The following is an 18,806-nucleotide window of genomic DNA, read 5'->3' as shown; positions in this document are numbered from 1 at the left end:
GCAAACCAGCAAGCCTTTTAGTGATTGAAATACATTTTTGGTCCCCCATAAATGAAATCTACTATTCCAGCGCCGTTTCATTCACTGCACATCCTACAGGTTTTGTCGTGAAGAGTTTCGGAATACGAGATCCTTACAAGGAATCCGTCGTAGTCAGAAGGAGCTGAGATGGAAGTCGTGGCAGGTCTTGACCTTGTGACAGTCGTCCTCCTTTTCTTCTGGGTTGTTTACCTGTGGGAGAACTACTTATCTTTCAGACAGGTGAGTTTCTTGTGGGGAGGGGGAGGCTTAGGCTAGGGTGGCTCCCAGATACCACAAATCGATGGCATAGCATTTATCAAAATTGTATTTCCCTTCAAGACGACCCTGCTCCGTTGATAGTTTTATACAATTATTTCACTCAGACAATCAAGGTTTAGATTTTACATGCAAGTCATTCTATGGGATTTAACTATTTACTATAAGGTGAATAAATTACAAAATGAGAAGTCAGCCATATGGTAAACGTTTACCTGTTGTTTCTCGGGGGATTGTTCAGTTGCACTTGGGGGGGGGGATAAGATTGCAAAGAGTTGACCCATGCATACTCCCTGTTCTCCAGAGATGGATTGCTATAAAGGAGGGCGAGAGTTTGACTTTTGTTATTACTCACATATTTATCATGTTACTTGGAAGGTCTTCAGTACTAAGGACATAGACCATGCCTTATAGGACTGCATGCCAGATTGTACACTGTGTTATCATTCTTCTTTCATCCAGTAGACGTTCTGTAAACTAGAATTTGATATATTATAATTTTATTTGTCCCATCAACTTCCATGATAAACTGTTTTTACCTTTGTGAAGATGGAAATATTGTTTTCTGGTATCTCACAAGGGGTATCTTAACAGAGGTACATCTTCGATTTTTCAATCATGAACTCTTGTCTCCCCCAGCGCGAAGTCTACAAGACGACCAGGGACATCCCGTGGGAGCTCCGCTCGGTTCTGGAACACGAAACGTTCGAGAAAGCGCGGCTGTACCAGCTGGACAAGAATGGCTTCAGCTTCTGGGCAGGCTTGTACTCACAACTGGAGATGACCGTGAGTTTAGACATTGACATTGAAACTTTTTTATGATGAAATTCTGCATTTTCATGATATTGTCTTATTTTCAGCAAAATACTGTATTGTTATGAGAATTCTATTCCATACTCATAAAAGTGCTTTTTATCAGCAAAATGCTTTATTTCTATTAAAATGCTTTTTCTTATTAGAATGCTGAATCCTCATCACTTCTTGTATAGCTTGAGCTCATTTTACTGATAATCCTAGTGAGTCTATTTCTGTACCAGAATGATTGACATTTAAAGCATGATGATAGGTTTATGGTGTTGATCCTTTCAGGTTATCTTACTTCTGGGTGGAATCCCCTTCCTATGGAGGAAGTCTGGGGAAGTAACTGGATACTTTGGCTACGGGCAGGAGTATGAGGTTTGTAACTGGAAAGATATCTTTATTTTGAACACCTTAAAGTCAAATATCTCTTGTGTGAATATTTGGATTTCAACAGAAAGAAAGATACAGTCAGACCTATATAGACTAGTGACCACCTGTACATAAAGACCACCTGGCCATTGTAGCCACTCTTTGGTAGTCCCTTAAGATAACTTTTCCCATTACAAATGGTGTTTAGAATATAGTGATAACCTGTCTACTCTAATATGACCAAGTCCTTTGATTGGTTTACTGTATATCCAATAACAAGTTAAAAGTCAGTTACGGCACCTGGAATCCAACACTTAAAATCTGGAAAATGACTTTCAAAGTTTAAGGTGACCAGTATAGATATTGTTGATCTCAAAGTGCTTTCTCTCATATATGGAGTTTTCAAGGTTCTTTATTAAGTATGATATAGTAGAAAAACTGTTTTTATAACTGTTGATAACTGTTGCTGTGATGTTCTTCCTCTTCAGATTTTGCAGTCTATAATGTTTGTACTGTTGGGTACTGTGTTTAGTACTGTGACAGGCCTACCCTGGGGGTTATACTCCACATTTGTCATAGAGGATAGACACGGTTTCAACAAACAGGTGAGATTTTGTTTGTTCCTTTGTTTGTTTGTTATGTTTCCATATGAACACTGTTATACATGTATCAAAAGGTACAGGTAGTCTAGTCTGTATAACGCAAACTCCAGCTGTCCGGGGATTTCTGTCCCCTCCCCGCGGGCTGCAAGCCGTTACAGGAGCTTGATTGAGTTCAGGCTACAGGTAGTCCCATAGCCTTTTTGAGGCTGTAGGGGCAGTGGGTTGTTATCCACTGTGTCTAGGTCACGATATTGGAAGGCAGGACCCATCCCTCTCCTTCCACTGCCTTTTATTTCCCCAACTTAAGTCAGGTACCCATTTACACCTGGGTGGAGTGAGGAAAGTCGTGTTAAGTCTTTACAAAAACATAATGTATAGCCAGGAATTACAGGAATCTAACCCTTGACCTCTTCTGTCCACTAGACTATCCAGTACCCGCTTGACCATTCGATGCCACACATTCAAGAACATATTGAAATTATCAAACCTGCTTTTCTCCTAACAAGGTCTTAAGTTGATTCTTTTCCTTTTTTAGGTCTTAAGGTAGAAATCTGTTCTGATTAAGCCTGCTTTTCTCCCCACCAGACCCTTGGGTTCTACTTCAAGGACCTTGCTAAGAAGTTTGTTGTGACTCAGGCGATCTCCCTGCCCGTGGCGGCAGGTCTTCTCTACATCATCAAGGCAGGAGGAGACTACTTCTTCATCTATGCCTGGCTCTTCACCTTCGTCGTTACCATGGTGAGTAGAGCATCTCTTCTTTGGAGCTATAGCAGAGTGAAACTCCTTATCGTCAAGTAATATTGTTCACTTTCAGTCACTTTGAATTCGGAAAGAAGCTATAAATGGAAAGAAGGAATTAGTAACGCCTCATATTTCAACTTGTTGCTGAGTTTACAGTAAAGTGCCTGATGTTAAACTTTTCTCTTCTGCCTAACCCCATAACCAATACACATTTGGTGCCAAAACGCTACCTTAGCTGACTGAAGGTTGATTGGAAGACCATGTTACCATCTATACTATGAGATCTGAGTCTTTGACAAAATAATTTTTTTTCTGAATTCTAAATGTCTTTTTAACTTTAGAATGATCAAATTTCAGCCTTCTCCAGAACTGAATGACAGATTATTGATAGGACACATGTTCTCTGAGCACCATCACAGAGGAAATTTCATGCTAATATTAAGTAACTGTTTTTTACATTAAGTTGAGGCAGAAATTTGTTTTCTTCATACCAGGGCCTGATCTTCATCTACGCAGACTACATTGCTCCACTGTTTGATCGCTTCACACCCCTGCCCGACGGAGACCTGCGGACACAGATTGAGACACTGGCGGCTAGCATCGAGTTTCCTCTCTATAAAATCTTTGTCGTAGAAGGTATTACTATCTATATTTCAATCGATGGTCCCTGTTTGATGATTACAATGATGATGTTTGTATGTACATGTACCTTATCTCAAGGAGGTTTTATACCTCCTTGCTTATCTCAAGAACAGGACCTTATCTGGAATGCTTATCTGCTTTATTTCATACAATACAACTGTTGATGAAATTCTGATCATGATAATATTTGGTTTCTTGACACAAATTACTATGCCATCCCAAAGATTTCTCCTTTGATGACTTGGCATTTTTCTTCAACATATTAACTAAAGTTGGACTGTAAATTGCATCGTTGTTATACTTATTTTGTAACGAACTTAACATGTATAGTTTGAAGCCTGTTATTTGTAAATTACTTCGGTTGTCTTCTGCATCCTCTCGGTTGTCAGTCAGACTTATGACTGTAGGTGTAATCAAGCCTGACCACCCCCATGTGTCCTTATCTTGGTAGCTCCCAAGAAGAAAGAAGCTCCGCTAATCCCTTGCGTCGGCACGATCCTCAGTCTAAATTTTTTAAGCTAGTGAACACACCTCCGTGTGTCCTTCTCTGTAAAAACGGCCAGGAACCAACTGTTAGTTGGTGTTCCTTCCCCTTAGTTTTCTCCTCGCGTCTTCAGGCGAGTTTCTACGCGTCGGCCCGCCTGTTCTGCGGGCTTGCAGTGTGGTTCCAGCCACACACGAGACGTCTTTGTCAGCGCCGGCGGCAGGGAGAAGATGGCGCCGGGACCGAAGACCCTTGCGATCCCACTACGGATCGCTAGAGGGCGCGGCAGCACGCACATGTTGACCATGCTTGCAGTGCGCCGCCATCTTGCTGTCTTCAGGAGAAGCAGCGCAAGAGAAGAAGAGTCGTCTCAGCGGGGTTCTACCGAGATGCCAGCGCCGCACCAACTTCTAGAGGCCAGTTGGCGGTCGGCTCGACTTTCCAGTCGCCGATTTCAGCGTTCCTGTGGCCTTGGAGCGGCTCGTCCGGGGAGACTTCAGCGGCGAGTGGGGGAGGGCAGCGTTCGTGACTTCTCCACACTGCAGGGTTCTGCATGTCTCCGACGGAGGCTCGCTTTTTTCCCCTTTTTTAGGGTTGGTGGCTTCTTACTGGACCTCGCTGCGCCCAGAGGCGTTTGCTGGCGTCCAGAAGATCTCCGACTCCAGCAAGCTTCGAACTACGTCGACAGCTTCTTCACGAAGTGAGAGGGACGCAACGATTCGCCCTGCGTCCATGGGAAACTTCCGTCCTCCGTGACTTCGGCAGCTGGAGAAGAAGAAGATGTGTGGCTGTCCTCATCGAACAGCCGAGACTTCAGCGGTTTTTCGGAGTCTTCGACATCCGAGCGCCGCCTCATCGGCTCCAACAAGCGGAGTTGAGCAGGTCCTTTGCAAGTAGGACCTCCCTTACGGTTAGCCGCGCGCGGCTACCTTTATGGTCAGAAATTACGTTGTTCCTTCAATGAGAGCTGTTGTCACATGCTTTTTATTTTGTGGAATGCTGGATAATATTGTTGTTTCTCTATCTGTACATAACTTTACAGTTGTGTTTATATTGATGGTATTGTCTGAAATACAGAGCATGATTAGTCCAGTGATTTATGGATTGTTTTAGCTGTGCCTTCAACGATAGCTGTTTTCACATGCATTTTTGTGGAATGCTGGATACTATTGTTGTTTTTTATCTGTACATAACTTTACAGTTGTGTTTATCTTGATGATTCTGTATACAGACCATGATTTTAGTCCATTGATTTATGGATTATTTTTAGCTTGTCACAGTTGCCAGTTTCTTTCACTGGGTTTGTTGTTGTTTGATTGTTGTCAGAGGCACAGGCAGGTGAACCACTCAACTGTTGTCAGTTCAACCTGCGAATTGGGGGGATTTAGATATCCCCAACCCACTACTGCTGCTACTCCAGTCCGTGCAGCCATGAAGTTCTACTGCTTGACCCAGTGGGTTCATCTCCGGCTCCATCACGTGTGTTCCAAAGACTCTGCCATCACACAAAGCGTCAGTAGTACTACAGTACTACACTTTTGTCGAGGACGACAATGAAGTCTTTGCTGTTGGCAGGGTGGTAAAGCCAAGGAGGTGGTCATCCGACTCACATCTCATCCAGGCGGAATGATGGACAGAAGGTCAACTGCTGTTCCACAGCCCAACTGCCAGGGTCAACGTCCACTCCTGTGGGCTCCACACAACCAGAAGGCTAGGGTAACCTTATCCTTAGAGCATCTTATTGCAATCAGCTAGGCTCACATTGTTAGCCTTGTTGTTGGTTTTCTTGTATCTTGTATGTGTTCTTGAGTTTTTGAGCATGTAGATGCCTCCAGTCAACGGCCAGAGTGGCGAAGTTCTGCAAACCAGCAGCCACTCGTGGTACCAAGGGCATTGTTGTCCGCGTACCTTCCTTAGGTTCGAGAGCGAGGGCAACTTCGTTCCAGTCAGGATATCCTCACAGACTTGTCAGTCCTGAACACGAGAGTAGCTTCAGCTCTTGCATTGTGTCATTGAGACGAGTTTGGTAGACAAACTATTAACAGTTTCTCTGTCAGCACACAGCTTCCATACCTACGACATTCAGCTCGTGTCAGAGGAGTGGCCAAGGGAGAACATCAGGCCAGCGACTTCTCGACCTCGACAGAGGATTCTGCACAACTGGGGTCTGGCCGACTTCTGAGCAGGGAGCTCTAAGAAGTTGCAGCAGACGTCTCTGGGTTGGTGATTGGTCAGTTGGACAACTTAGCCGCATCTGCAACCAACCCCTGCCACCTTACACAGAGTTGGCATCATCGCTTCATAGAAGTGAAGGGACTACAGAGATGGTCATCAAGCAGAATCCTGCAACTTCTGAGACTTGACTGCGGTCATCTCAGGACTGGTCCATCGCCGATGTACGACCTCATCGACTACCACACCCTAACTGCTTGCAGTTAGGCCCAGCAGGTGCCAGACAGGGCAGGGCTGGTGTTGGTTCCAGCTGAGAGCATCTCCTGCCATACAGATTACCATCTGTAGGGATTTCCCTTTCTCAGGGTTTTCCCAGAGGGTTACGCCAGCTACTACATCAACCTGCCGAGATCTACATCAGCTGCTACCGGGCGGAGCAGACTACTTCAGCAGACGCCCTACAACAGGTGGTACAGTCTGCTTCACCTGCATCAGCAGGTGTTCTACAAGTGGTGCAGCCTCCATCAGCATGTGGCCTGCAGCAGTCGTTGCAGTCATCTTCGGCAGGTGCAGGGCATTAAGTGATGCAGTCTTCAGCAGCAGGTACTCTGCTGCAGGTGGTGCACCCTACATCGGCATGCGCTGTGGCCCAGCAACCAGGTGGGCAGTCTTCAGCAGCAGGTACCCTGCAGCAGGTGGTGCACCCTACGTCAGCATGTGCTGTGACCTAGCTGCCAGGTGGGCAGTCGTCAGCAGCAGGTGCCCTGCAACAACTGGTGCAGACTATGTCAGCAGATGCCCGACTGCAGGAGGTGTAGCGGACTACGTCAGCAGGTGCAGGGCTACAGGTGAGGCTGACTTCATCAGTCGCTGCCTTACAGCAAGACGGGCAGACAATGGCAGCAGGTATGCGGCTATAGGTGGTGCTGATTCAGCCATGGCCTTACAGCAGGTATGGTGGATTTGCCAACCTCTGCTGCAGAAGACGCCTGCCACTTTCCTTTGGGAAGATGGCAGGTAGAGGATGACGACTAGTCCTCCATTGGATCTGCAAGGGCAAGATGGACAGCGGAATACTGCAGATCAAGAGATTAGAGATCAAGACAGGGTTCCACATCGCTCTCACTGAGTCTCAGGGTGGAATTGGCAACGGCAGTCTCTTCGATGCAGTTACTGCTGGAGGAAGATGCCCAGGGTAGATGGTATACATCTACCATGGAAGATGCCCACGGTAGTCGGCATACGACTACCATGATGACGGGGCATATGCATCATTTTCACGACTCTTAAGAGGGTGATCATGCTTGCATCCTGATGGCAATCAAGACACAAGTGGCATGGGCAGTTTTTCACCACTCTTAGGAGGGTGACTATGCTTGCAGCCTTAGAGGCTACCGGTACTTCACAAGATGCATCTCTTCCGCCATGACATCAACTTTCAGAGGAAGTGCAGCTAGCAGATTCTCTGCAGCCCTCCAGTAGCCTGCTAAGAGGAGGACTTCCTCTGTCACAGGGACTGGTTATGTTCCTGTCTCCACATCTCATCGGATAGGTTTGTCTCATCCTTGCAGACATTGAGAGCTATGACAGCTGCCTGTCAGTGGTAGTCACTCCTTCAGCATCCATAGGATAACCGCCGTCCTCCAGAATGGTCTCTAGCCAGCGGGTTGTTTTACGGCCTTCAAGTGCGACTTTGTGGTCCTGTCATGGTGCAAGTTTGTCCTTCACAGACCCAGGGTCTACAGCCTTGGGATCTACAACCCTTTGCACTTAGGTGGCATCAGGTCTCGCAGCAAGAGGGACAGGACTTCATCGGGATTGCAGCTTTCAACTCTTGCCAAGACAAGCCAGAGCAATCCATGTCAGGTCATCAGTGTGCTGCTGTCAGCTGTAGAGGATTACACTTTTCGATCTTCTCGCATCAGAAGTTCTGAGAACGTGCTCTTCCCTGGTCAGCTAGCGGACTAGGGTTCCTTCCAGCTTAGTCACATAGTCATTATCTTCGTGAGCTACTAACGCCGAGAATGCGCCTTCCTACTACAGGACATCCAACTTAGTTTGAACATGGCTGCAGAATTCTTCAAAGCTCTGGGCAACGGTCTTTCCTTTGGAATTCACCGGAGACAACAGAGTGAAGAGCAGGCTCTGCTTTTGTAGGCTTCTTTGTCGTCTTCCATGTTGGATCACCTGGCCTCAGGCTGTTAAGTCACCTACAGTCATAAGTCTGACTGACAACCGAGAGGATGCAGAAGACAATTACAAATTGTACAAACCTGTGCAGGACAGGTGTAGTTGTCTCTGCATCCCTCGTTGTCAGGCAGACTGCCCACCCTGAGGGAGATGGAACTTACTTGTTCCTGTGAGTCCCTCCCGAGTGTACTTCGGCCTGGGATAGCTATAAACAGTTAGACTGAGGATCGTGCCGACGCAAGGGATTAGGGGAGCTTCTTTCTTCTTGGGAGCTACCAAGATAAGGACACATGGGGGTGGTCAGGCTTGATTACACCTACAGTCATAAGTCTGCCTGACAACGAGGGATGCAGAGACAACTACACCTGTCCTGCACAGGTTTGTACAATTTGTAATTTTGTACCAATTTGTTATTTCTTGAATTATTGAGTTCATTTGATGTTGATACGTACCTTATGTCTGGGGTTTTCCACCAGGGCACATTGAAAAATGCCAGTAGGCAATACTGGTATGTTTCCCCAGGTGAAATAGATAAATAATAAACACTATAACCATTTAAATGCAAACACTTAAGTATTTCCCCGGAATACTTCCAAGCCATGAAGATTAGATACTGTTCGTCCACAGGTTCCAAGCGATCCTCCCACAGCAATGCGTACTTCTTCGGCTTCTACAAGAACAAGAGGATCGTGTTGTTCGACACGCTGCTGGAGGAAAACCCTGTGAATAAGGAGGCTTCAGCAGGAGAGGCTGCTGGGAATGGCTCCGAGGACAGCTCAGACACAGCCAGCGAACCAGAACAGAAGGTTGTGGTTTATTTGTTTATCGTAGCTATTGAGATTTACCACATTTGTGGAAGGATTGACATAGCAGGTGACTATCACCTTCGCATGATGTCAACCTCTAGAATGGAAACTGTAAGATTTGATCCACTCACACTGGGATGTACCCCTACTCTTCACTAAATGTAATGTGTACTTTGTCACGCTCAAAGTGTGGGTCTCCTCAAATACAGAACCTCCAGCTTTACGTCCCATGCAAGAGGACATCCTGAAACAAAGCTAGGTACTCATTTTTGCCGAGTCAAGTGAGGAAATTCATGTTAAGTGTGTTCCTAATGGTGCAACATCAACAGGGCATGTCAGGATTTGAACCCAGGACCTCTAGGCCAAACACCTTGCCATTACGCGACACCACTGATGTGTTTGATATCATGTTTCATCTCAGAACTTCTTCACATTCAGGACCATTCATTTACCTTCTTCTTGTAACACTTCTTAACTAGGGAGATGGAGACCCTAAGGACGAGGAGAAGAAGAAGAAGATCGGCTGCAGCAATGATGAGATCCTGGCGGTGCTGGGCCACGAGCTGGGCCACTGGAAACTGGGCCACAACCTCAAGAACATCATCATCAGTCAGGTACAATATTACTGTTAATTTTAACTTCATAGTTCACATCTACACACAGATACACCTCAAAAGATACAATGTAAATATTGTTCAGATACTAGGCAACACCCCTCACCCTTTAGCCCTGCTGAGTAAGTGTTACAGGTTTCCTTATGTTCCAAGTGAACACGTTCCTGTGTTTCTTCCTGTTCGCCCTGCTGAGTAAGTGTTACAGGTTTCCTTATGTTCCAAGTGAACACGTTCCTGTGTTTCTTCCTGTTCGCCCTGCTGAGTAACTGTTACAGGTTTCCTTATGTTCCAGGTGAACACGTTCTTGTGTTTCTTCCTGTTCGCCCTGCTGAGTAACTGTTATAGGTTTCCTTATGTTCCAGGTGAACACGTTCTTGTGTTTCTTCCTGTTCGCCCTGCTGAGTAACTGTTATAGGTTTCCTTATGTTCCAAGTGAACACCTTCCTGTGTTTCTTCCTGTTCGCCCTGCTGAGTAACTGTTATAGGTTTCCTTATGTTCCAGGTGAACACGTTCTTGTGTTTCTTCCTGTTCGCCCTGCTGAGTAACTGTTACAGGTTTCCTTATGTTCCAAGTGAACACGTTCCTGTGTTTCTTCCTGTTCGCCCTGCTGAGTAACTGTTACAGGTTTCCTTATGTTCCAGGTGAACACGTTCCTGTGTTTCTTCCTGTTCGCCCTGCTGAGTAACTGTTATAGGTTTCCTTACGTTCCAGGTGAACACGTTCTTGTGTTTCTTCCTGTTTGCCCTGCTGTGTAACTGTTACAGGTTTCCTTATGTTCCAGGTGAACACGTTCCTGTGTTTCTTCCTGTTTGCCCTGCTGAGTAACTGGAAGGAGCTGTACGAGGCCTTTGGCTTCCCAGACTCCCAGCCTGCCCTCATCGGCCTGCTGATCATCTTCCAGTTCATCTTCTCCCCTTATAATGAGGTGAGATGCGCTTTACATGCTGGTCATCTGGCAAGGCTTAAAAAATCTGATGCATTCACACTGTTGTGTTCCCAAAATTGGAGCTGTGCACCTGATTTTTTACTGTGGATGCACTGATGGAACTAGATATTTATGAAGGGTTATGTACATAAAAGTACTATAATTGCACTCTAATATATAGCAGGCTCTTGACATTAAAGTGTTAGACAAGTAATGCAGCAAAGGTTTTATAATTTTTCCTAAGATTTTTAAGCTAGCTAGTATGGAATTTGAATGCATTAAACATATATTCCTGTTTTTACCCCAGCTGCTGTCCTTCCTCATGACCGTCCTGAGCCGTAGGTTTGAGTTCCAGGCCAACACCTTTGCCCTGGGTCTGAACAAAGGTGCCGACCTCTGCACCGCACTTATCAAACTGAACAAGGACAACCTGGGCTTCCCGGTACACGACTGGTTATACGCCGCCTGGCACTACTCCCACCCCGGCCTGCTGGAGAGACTACGGGCCCTCGACTTTAAACAAAAGGAGCAGTAACGTCTGACATTCTCAGGGCACTGAAACATCATTGTAAGGCAATCTTAACTGTCAAGAACAGGCTTTGAAATAATGCTACCAAGGCTTACATCTGCTTGTGTCATTTTCAAACTTTTTAAAGACACCATCCTAAAAACTCAACTTGACTACTTGATCTGGATGGTTTTAAAAGCATGCCTTTCTTCTTCTTCATCATCTTCATATTAGGTACCAGTATTGTTTTTTCTTGTGTACTATTGCAGACTGTCACAAGCAGGTACATGTAAAACCTACTGCAAGTAAGGGTACTTAAATGGGGGGGGAGGCTATGCTGCATTGATGGGGTGTTAGTGTTGTTAGTTCAGAGATAGAATCTGTTAAACACGAAGAAGTGCACCTTTTACCACTTGGCTAAAATTCTACACGGTCGACCTTGAATGGTACCTAGCAGTATAATGTGTGTTATGAGGAAAGAGTACATTTTCTATACAATGTCCCATAGATATTACAATACACAAAAGGGGAGTATGGGCAGAGTGTTTGTTTTTGTGATTTGAGGCCATACAAACTACGTTTCTTTGAAATGAAATGGATGAAAACCGGAAAGTGTTAAGACAGGTGCTTTCATTTTAGGATACAGACTTCATTATTCCATCTCTAAGTTTATTATCTTGGATTTTTATTGTTATTTTGTCTGAGAAACCAGTAAGTTTGTTGAACTGGCCTAAAATACAGCATTTGAGATTAAAGATTTACAGAAACCACTTTCTTCTGTACAATGGAAAAGAAAATTCACCATAACTACCACCCATTAGGCAAGTAGTTGAAAATCTTTTAATCTTTTGAGATATGTTAGGATTTTTAAGTTACATTCCTTTATAACAGAAAAAGTCTTTAAGTTATCACTTTTTCATCAGTGTTATGACTACCAAGACCTCTGGATGTTATTATAAAAACATTGACCAAATAAACCTCTTTAAAGTTGGAAAAATTGTTTTAATCTCTTCCTTTATCTTGCACACATCTATACAAGACTTATCATCTTCCTAACAGTAGGTGTACCTATAATGTAGTTACCCATGAATTTGAAGGTTTTGCAGTTTTCTAACCAACCTGATACAGTCTACATAACTTTGCTCATCCATAATGTTGCAGTCACAAATGCAGAGACAAAATAGGACGCTCAGGATAAATCGTATTGCCATTGAAACAGATTATGGGTCTTTTATAAACTGCACAAAATGGGAAACTGGGAATTCAAAGTAGATTTCTTATAAAAGCCAAGGTTTCTAAGAAGATGCAAGTTTACTCTACAACACTGATGAAGACTGCGTCATGTGTACAGGTTATTCTGCAGGGCTCTCAGCTCCACCAGTTTCCTCAGAGTGATGTCTGCATGTGGATTCTCCTGGAAGACGACAACATTGGTCACTTCCTTATTTGTATAAAAGTGGTTTGTCATGCAAATAGGTTATTGTGTACAATGCTCGCTTTGCATGCGGCAGGATTGCAGGTTTGATGTGCCATGACTGAGCTTATCTGATGAGCACTCAGTACTTAATGGAAAGGTATAGTACACTAACTCACTAGTTGAACACAAAAGTGCTACCAGTGCATTAGACTGCTGTAGTATTATATGTGCTTGCACAGCTGTGTGGCACAAGGGTCCAAATCAGAGAATGGGTTCCCACCTTATAAACCATCTTGTGTGGGAAGGACTTAAACTTAATTGAAAGAGTTGGTTTACCAATTATACAATACAAGCAAAACATAGGATCAGTAGTTACCTGGACGATGTCTCTGAAAGGTGTGCCCTTGAGTACAGGTAGGAAGGCCTTGATGGCAGGAATCTCTACGTAGATGGAGTCAGAGTAGCACATGTACAACACAGCAGGGACCCTGTACACCTGGCAATGGGTCAGCACTGGAAGGAGATACAGACACAGAACTTACAAAATCTGCATCAGTCTAGTCTTAGTTTACCAAAAATTACCAAAGCTTTCCTAATGATCATAAGAATAAAAACAGATTTATGGTCATGATTACTAAGTAATATAAATACTCTGCCGCGCCTCTGGACTAAAGATGACTGTAATTCTTTTCAGGCAAGGTTCTTAACTTTCAACCCTCTGGTTCAAATCTTAGCTATAGGACACAGCAGAGTAGCTGACGCTTTAGTTAAACCTCACCTGAGGCCGGCAGTCCCTTGGCGGTGTTTGGCTGCTCCAGGTACGGACAGACAGGCTTGCCGTGGAACTGGTTCGTCTTCAGTCCGCGTAGGAATGGTACGGTGACGTCTGACAAAGATATGGAGCTACGGTACTCACTGACTGGTGTGCTGGCAAGGATGCCAACATACGTGTTGCGGATGTTGATACACGAGAACAACTGGAAGAAAATATAGAAATCCAACTTGAGGAAATCAACATTTTAAAACAAACCTTGGCTTACAAGTAGTTGACAGTTTCTTTTCATTTGGTTTCATAGAATATATATTTGGGGCTTAAGTAACAGAAGAGATAAAAAAAAGGCAGCAATTTAGCTAGAAAAAGGGTGATATTTCAAAACTGAAACCATGGCCATCCTTATAATTTATTCTTGACATTTTCCTTCTCTATGATTTTGATGCCTTACCTGTTGTGTCCATGAGAACATCATCTCTGGCGGGACGTCGACATTACACTGACAAAGGATGACACTTGGCGCCGACTTGAGTCTGTGCAGGAAGCAGGTGGCATCGGCAGGTGAGGTCTGCTGAAAGGTGTTACAGGTGTCCTCAGACAAACCACTGCCGATCATGCCCAGAATCTCTGTCTCCTGGTGGAGCAGGTATGTGTGGATGAAACCTGCAGAAGAATACAGAGCACAGGCTTAAGATAGAGTTAACATCAGCAGGTGAGGTTGGTTGTTCATTCAGACTCTCGTAGTGCCTAGAGGCACATAGGGCAGCAAGTTTCCTTGCTGTTCCAGTAGCAGTATCTTTACAGGAAGGGGTCGCTAGTCCTTCCCCTTTAATGTGCTCGATGCACCTACTCAGACATGAGACCTCCGAAAGACCGGAGGTTGTTTGTACTTCCTTCAAATTCTTACTCAATTTTTTGACAGAAAAAGTACAAATCTATATATAGTCGTAACATTACTGTGTAAATCCTTCAATTTTTTGTGTTTTACATAAAAACATACATGTTTTTCTGCACCATATTGTAGCAGTTGTTTCAGTTCAAAAACATTTGAGACAGAGTTGTGACCTTACCTGTTGCTACTGGCCCGATTGACACAATGAGAGCTGAACACTCGATACAGTCATTTGGAGACTCGCTTATCTCCTGTTTGGCCTGGGCCGACCATCTCAGCACAGCAGACGGACTGAGGAAAGGGACACAAAAACAGCATTCAATTTTAGACCATAAGTTGTTGTATCATATAGACAACATGGAAAATATGATTCAACATTAGGATGCTTCATGCCATTGTGTACAAATTTGAAGGCAGTTTCATGACATATTTTTCTACACTTGTTTTCTATCAGGCCAAAAGATCTTGACCCACACAATAGAATCGACAGGTGGCGCTATTGTACTGCAAAATATTTCATGTTATATAATTAGAGTAGTAGAGTAGAGGGTAGATCCATACATATTGTAACTCTCAATATAACAAACTGTCAAAGCTATAAGAGCCCCCTCGAGGAGCCACGGCTAAAATGACTGTTTAAACACATGAAGTGTCAACAAACATTTCACAAAACAAAAACAACGTGCACCATGACTTGCAAGGCACTGTGCTCGGGGAGGTCGGATATATGTCGTGTTGGTAACGGAATAATACCAGATTTGTGTCGGTTTTTCCCTGCAGCTTTTACCGATGTTGAACCCGATACAGATCCAAAAATCAGGCTAAATCAATGGAGTTCGCCCCTTGCTTTCCCGATAACCTTCCTATATATTACCGACGAATGTCGGGCATGTATCGGTTTTCACGCAAAGGGTCACTCGCGGTCATGATGGGTGTCAGGTCCCGATTATTACGATATTGTAGCAATATCTCGTCGGACGAGTTAGACATTTTTTTCCATAGTTTTCTAATTACCGTATATTTTCATTGATATATTTTCGTCAAAAGGCAAACCAGGTCATTGAATTATTACCGTGTTGGTAGATGATTTTGTTTGTTTGTTTGTTTGTTTGTTTGTTTGGGGTTCTTTTTTTCAAAACTCCGCCGCTATTGTTATTCGTGGATAGTTGACCACTACATTATGCTGTTTATAGCTACATCTCATGCATTCCATATTCGTCTTTTCAGATTCGTGACAACCGGCGGGCCAGTTATACCGGCCGTGCTTGAGGATGGGGACGGACTTTCCGGACATATCGATTCATTTTAATAAAAAGACAATTGTTCATTAATTTATTCGTTTTGTTCCCGTTCAGTTTGCTTTCGTATTGATCTGTTTGTTTGTTTGTTTATTTGTTTGCTTCGGTGTTGGTTTTTTCCAACTGTTTGTTTCATGTCATTAACACTAACACCTGACGTTCCCCGGAACTAACAAGTTCGGAAAGCTAACATGAACTCAAATAAAATGTTCACAAATTATATTCTATTAACAAAATAACAGAAATCACACTTGACATGGTCACAATAGATATGTAAAATCTGTTAAAAGCACGCTTACCATAGTCACATTAGATATATAAAATGTTGTTGGCGATCATCGTGCAAATACTAAGCTAAAACATTAACAGATATAGAGATCATGGCAATCAATGTAACCTTTTGGCTCATTGTTGCATCAATTTTAGAGTTATGGGGAAGAAGGACTGTTCATGCCTCTTCGTACGGCTCAACGGTACTTTGTAGGCTGAAGTTTGTCTTAGATCGTACTTAGTGTCTCCGGATTTCACAAGGAAGTGCCGGCAGGGGTGTGTTTCGTCCGCCACCACCCTACCGAACTCACGCACGGATGCCTCGCGTCTCCGCTTCTCCAGGATGGGCAGCTGGTCGGAGCGGATTCCATGATCCAATAATCCTGCAGCAGGTTTTCTGTACCTTCTCGACCTCGTCAGACAGCCCACGAGGTAGTCCTCCCCACACCGGTGAGCCGTACTCTAACACAGGTCGAATTAATGTTGTGTAGATCTGAAGGAACTTGAAGTTGGTCCACAGGAGTTCAAGCATCGAGACAGATTAACCACCATCGGCTGCATTTTTCCGAACCACGGTAATTTAGTACGCTGTATGTGAACAACAGAAGAAATACTGAAATAATATGATAATGTAAATTGCTGAAATAAATCAGGAAATACACTCAAACTACGAAATGAAAGTTGCAAACATTAAGAGAGATAACGAACTTTGTCGATGCAACTCAGTTGTCCAGCATCCGTAACTTTCGTCTTGCCCGTATAAATTTCTTGTCACCGACGGCAAACGAAGGACTACTGAGAAACGAATGACTACTGAGAAGAAAAGTATTAGTACTCCTAGATGGTAACCGGGGTGTAATGATGGTCATATCAATGAGGTTTTATCAAACATTCCATTACTTTTACTGAATCTCGCACTGGATAAGCGACTTTATTTGTAACGTTCAAAACATGCTGCGACTTGACTAGTGACTACGGGATTCGGAATTATATTGTCAATTTATTTTCATGTAACGAATATGATTATGGAATATTGCAATATTCCTCCCAGTTTTACTTCTGATCCTTGCCACAGTTCAACCAAACACTACGTAGCGCAAAAATCAACGCTTCTCCCCGCGCGAACTACAGCGATTTGGGCCATTAGAAGTTGACGGCTCCACGAACAATTAAAAAAACAACATTTGTTCACAAACTGTTGGGATGTTTTCTAGTTTCAATAAAAATGCATCGCCATTGTTTCCAATTGTAAGTAACAACCAATTTTTGTTCTCTTTTCCAGTGTCCCAACCAGGCTAGGAAAGATATCTGATGATGGCTTACGTGCTTTGTTAGCGTTGGCAAAGACGCCGTCAGAACAAAACGACGTGTCAACAAGTAGAAGTGCAAAGACAACACCCAGAGACCTTCATCAAGGAGCAGAGATTGATTTTAAAAAATAAAGAATAACAAAAATTTAAACATGATAATATAAACATAAGATGATGAAAGATAAAGAATAAATTAAAGTAATGTTGACTGTAACAGAGAAAAATAAAACATAAAAATGGATCGTTGGGCACGAACCTACACATATTGCCTGCTTCGGATTGATGGACAACAACACTACCAGGTGAGCTATCAGCGCTGGTTACAATCGCACTCGTTATTTTACGTATATGATATGGGCACTTGTCGTCTGTTAAAATGAAATCGCGTCAATTCTTTATATTATCACTTTGTTAGCGAACGACGACCAACTAATATTTATTAATGAAACGAAATGAGTGACAGAAACACGTAACGTTCGACCGTAGAACAATGCAAGTGTATTCATTACGGACTGCAGCTGCGGAACCCCACGTGATGGGCCGTTTGTACTGAAGTGGTTTGAAGGTATTGTTATCTCGCCGCAATATTTAGCTCACCGCGATACGCCGCTTGCGTTTGCGAACAAATGGCTGCCGTACGGCGCCGCGAGTTGCAGGTTCAATCCCGGGTTTATGTTTCCGCGTCCTTTGACATGAATTTCCTTGGTTATTAAGAATTTATCGATGTTTCCTCGATTATAATATCTTAACTATGCTTCTCATACTTGCTGATTACAGACTTCTACGGAAATATCGTTCCTTTCAATATTTTATTTTTTGCCGGTTGTAATAAAAGCTTAATTTACTGACACAACTAACAGTACAGCGAGTTCCACACGTTCTACTCCAAACTACGTACAAACTAAGTCTTATAACTAAACAATAAAATTTAACATCCGTAAATGTCAAATATGGTGCTGGAGAACAGCTGATCGATTATCGTCTGAAGTTTCCTTTTCATTAAGCTGCATGCCGCGACGACCACGTGCTTGTCTTTCCGCTGTCAATCATGCAGTGTCCATGGTAACCATTACCGCGGCTACCCGTCAATCAACGCCGTTGCCATGGTTTCATCCAAGCCGGGGAGTCCCCTCCGCCGTGTTTGTAACTTGTTGCCTTGACGACCGGCATCGGAAGTCTGTGGGAAAAAGAAACGACGTATTACCGACAAATTTGTCGGAAAAACATGGGTTCCTTATCAGGAATTTTGAGACCATCGAAAAATTACCGTGTGTATGTCGGGAAATGTACATCGACCGATGGAACACCGATGGTGCTCCGACCAGCCTAAAATGCGGAGGACAACTGTTAACGTTTCCCGATACATTCCCAGAGAATTGTGACTATGTATTCCCGACATGTTTCCAGTGTAAACCCGACCTCCCCCAGCACTGTGAGGTGTGTCGCCGTATCTCACTCTGCAATTTTTGACTGTAGAATAAAAGACAAAGCATTCGTAGAAAAGCCAAGAGCACTATTGTCTTGTCTACATCCTACCTGGGGTTTTGGCTTCCTTCCTCTTCTTCTTCGTCGTCGTCCACCGCTCTAGAAGACGCCAAAACCAGATCTCCGTATCCACAGCCAAGAGGTGCTGCCATCTTGATGACCTCTAACCCTTTTTAGACTATACCATTACCCCCATAGGGGTATGAAGTG

The 18,806-nt window shown here is 43.8% G+C and overlaps 2 protein-coding genes and 2 long non-coding RNA genes across 5 annotated transcripts; 2 read left to right on the top strand and 2 right to left on the bottom strand.

The window, feature by feature from the left end:
• The first annotated feature begins 51 nt into the window (after window positions 1-51).
• Window positions 52-12,149, top strand: LOC136435351 (CAAX prenyl protease 1 homolog). 2 transcript variants are annotated; one of them, XM_066428787.1, is made up of 10 exons: window positions 53-261; window positions 937-1,083; window positions 1,387-1,473; window positions 1,956-2,072; window positions 2,655-2,807; window positions 3,305-3,446; window positions 8,926-9,104; window positions 9,584-9,718; window positions 10,501-10,644; window positions 10,952-12,149. In XM_066428787.1, the coding sequence occupies exons 1-10, from the start codon at window positions 169-171 to the stop codon at window positions 11,177-11,179; spliced, it is 1,425 nt and encodes a 474-aa protein (XP_066284884.1). In that variant the 5' UTR covers window positions 53-168; the 3' UTR covers window positions 11,180-12,149. The 2 variants fall into 2 exon arrangements, with proteins under 2 accessions (XP_066284893.1, XP_066284884.1); XM_066428796.1 differs by lacking the exons at window positions 10,501-10,644; window positions 10,952-12,149 and adding an exon at window positions 10,361-10,494 and having other exon boundaries at window positions 52-261.
• On the top strand, window positions 3,924-8,144 carry LOC136435380 (uncharacterized). The gene is made up of 2 exons (XR_010755832.1): window positions 3,924-4,846; window positions 5,263-8,144. It is a non-coding gene; the product is annotated as an uncharacterized lncRNA (long non-coding RNA).
• On the bottom strand, window positions 12,134-18,783 carry LOC136435368 (proteasome assembly chaperone 1-like). The gene is made up of 6 exons (XM_066428823.1): window positions 18,648-18,783; window positions 14,412-14,524; window positions 13,793-14,004; window positions 13,348-13,546; window positions 12,946-13,082; window positions 12,134-12,566 (listed from the first exon to the last, which is right to left on the bottom strand). Exons 1-6 carry the CDS (start codon window positions 18,746-18,748, stop codon window positions 12,492-12,494), a joined length of 837 nt encoding a protein of 278 aa, XP_066284920.1. The 5' UTR covers window positions 18,749-18,783; the 3' UTR covers window positions 12,134-12,491.
• On the bottom strand, window positions 14,936-18,550 carry LOC136435375 (uncharacterized). Its single transcript, XR_010755831.1, has 2 exons — window positions 16,510-18,550; window positions 14,936-16,389 (listed from the first exon to the last, which is right to left on the bottom strand). It is a non-coding gene; the product is annotated as an uncharacterized lncRNA (long non-coding RNA).
• Window positions 18,784-18,806: the final 23 nt, after the last annotated feature.

The sequence above is a fragment of the Branchiostoma lanceolatum genome, chromosome 1 (assembly GCF_035083965.1).
Source record: "Branchiostoma lanceolatum isolate klBraLanc5 chromosome 1, klBraLanc5.hap2, whole genome shotgun sequence".
Taxonomy (NCBI): Eukaryota; Metazoa; Chordata; class Leptocardii; order Amphioxiformes; family Branchiostomatidae; genus Branchiostoma; species Branchiostoma lanceolatum.
Note: the sequence above shows the minus strand (reverse complement) of the source record. Positions and strands in the feature narration are given on the sequence as shown.

Coding starts and splice junctions, on each gene's coding strand:
- LOC136435351 (XM_066428787.1), top strand. CDS start 169: ATGGAAGTCGTGGCAGGTCTTGACCTTGTGACAGTCGTCCTCCTTTTC. Junction 2,073..2,654: donor GACACGGTTTCAACAAACAG/GTGAGATTTTGT, acceptor TCTCCCCACCAG/ACCCTTGGGTTCTACTTCAA. Junction 9,719..10,500: donor AGAACATCATCATCAGTCAG/GTACAATATTAC, acceptor CTTATGTTCCAG/GTGAACACGTTCCTGTGTTT.
- LOC136435368 (XM_066428823.1), bottom strand. CDS start 18,748: ATGGCAGCACCTCTTGGCTGTGGATACGGAGATCTGGTTTTGGCGTCT. Junction 14,005..14,411: donor AATCGGGCCAGTAGCAACAG/GTAAGGTCACAA, acceptor ATTCTTCTGCAG/GTTTCATCCACACATACCTG. Junction 12,567..12,945: donor CTTTCAGAGACATCGTCCAG/GTAACTACTGAT, acceptor GTCGTCTTCCAG/GAGAATCCACATGCAGACAT.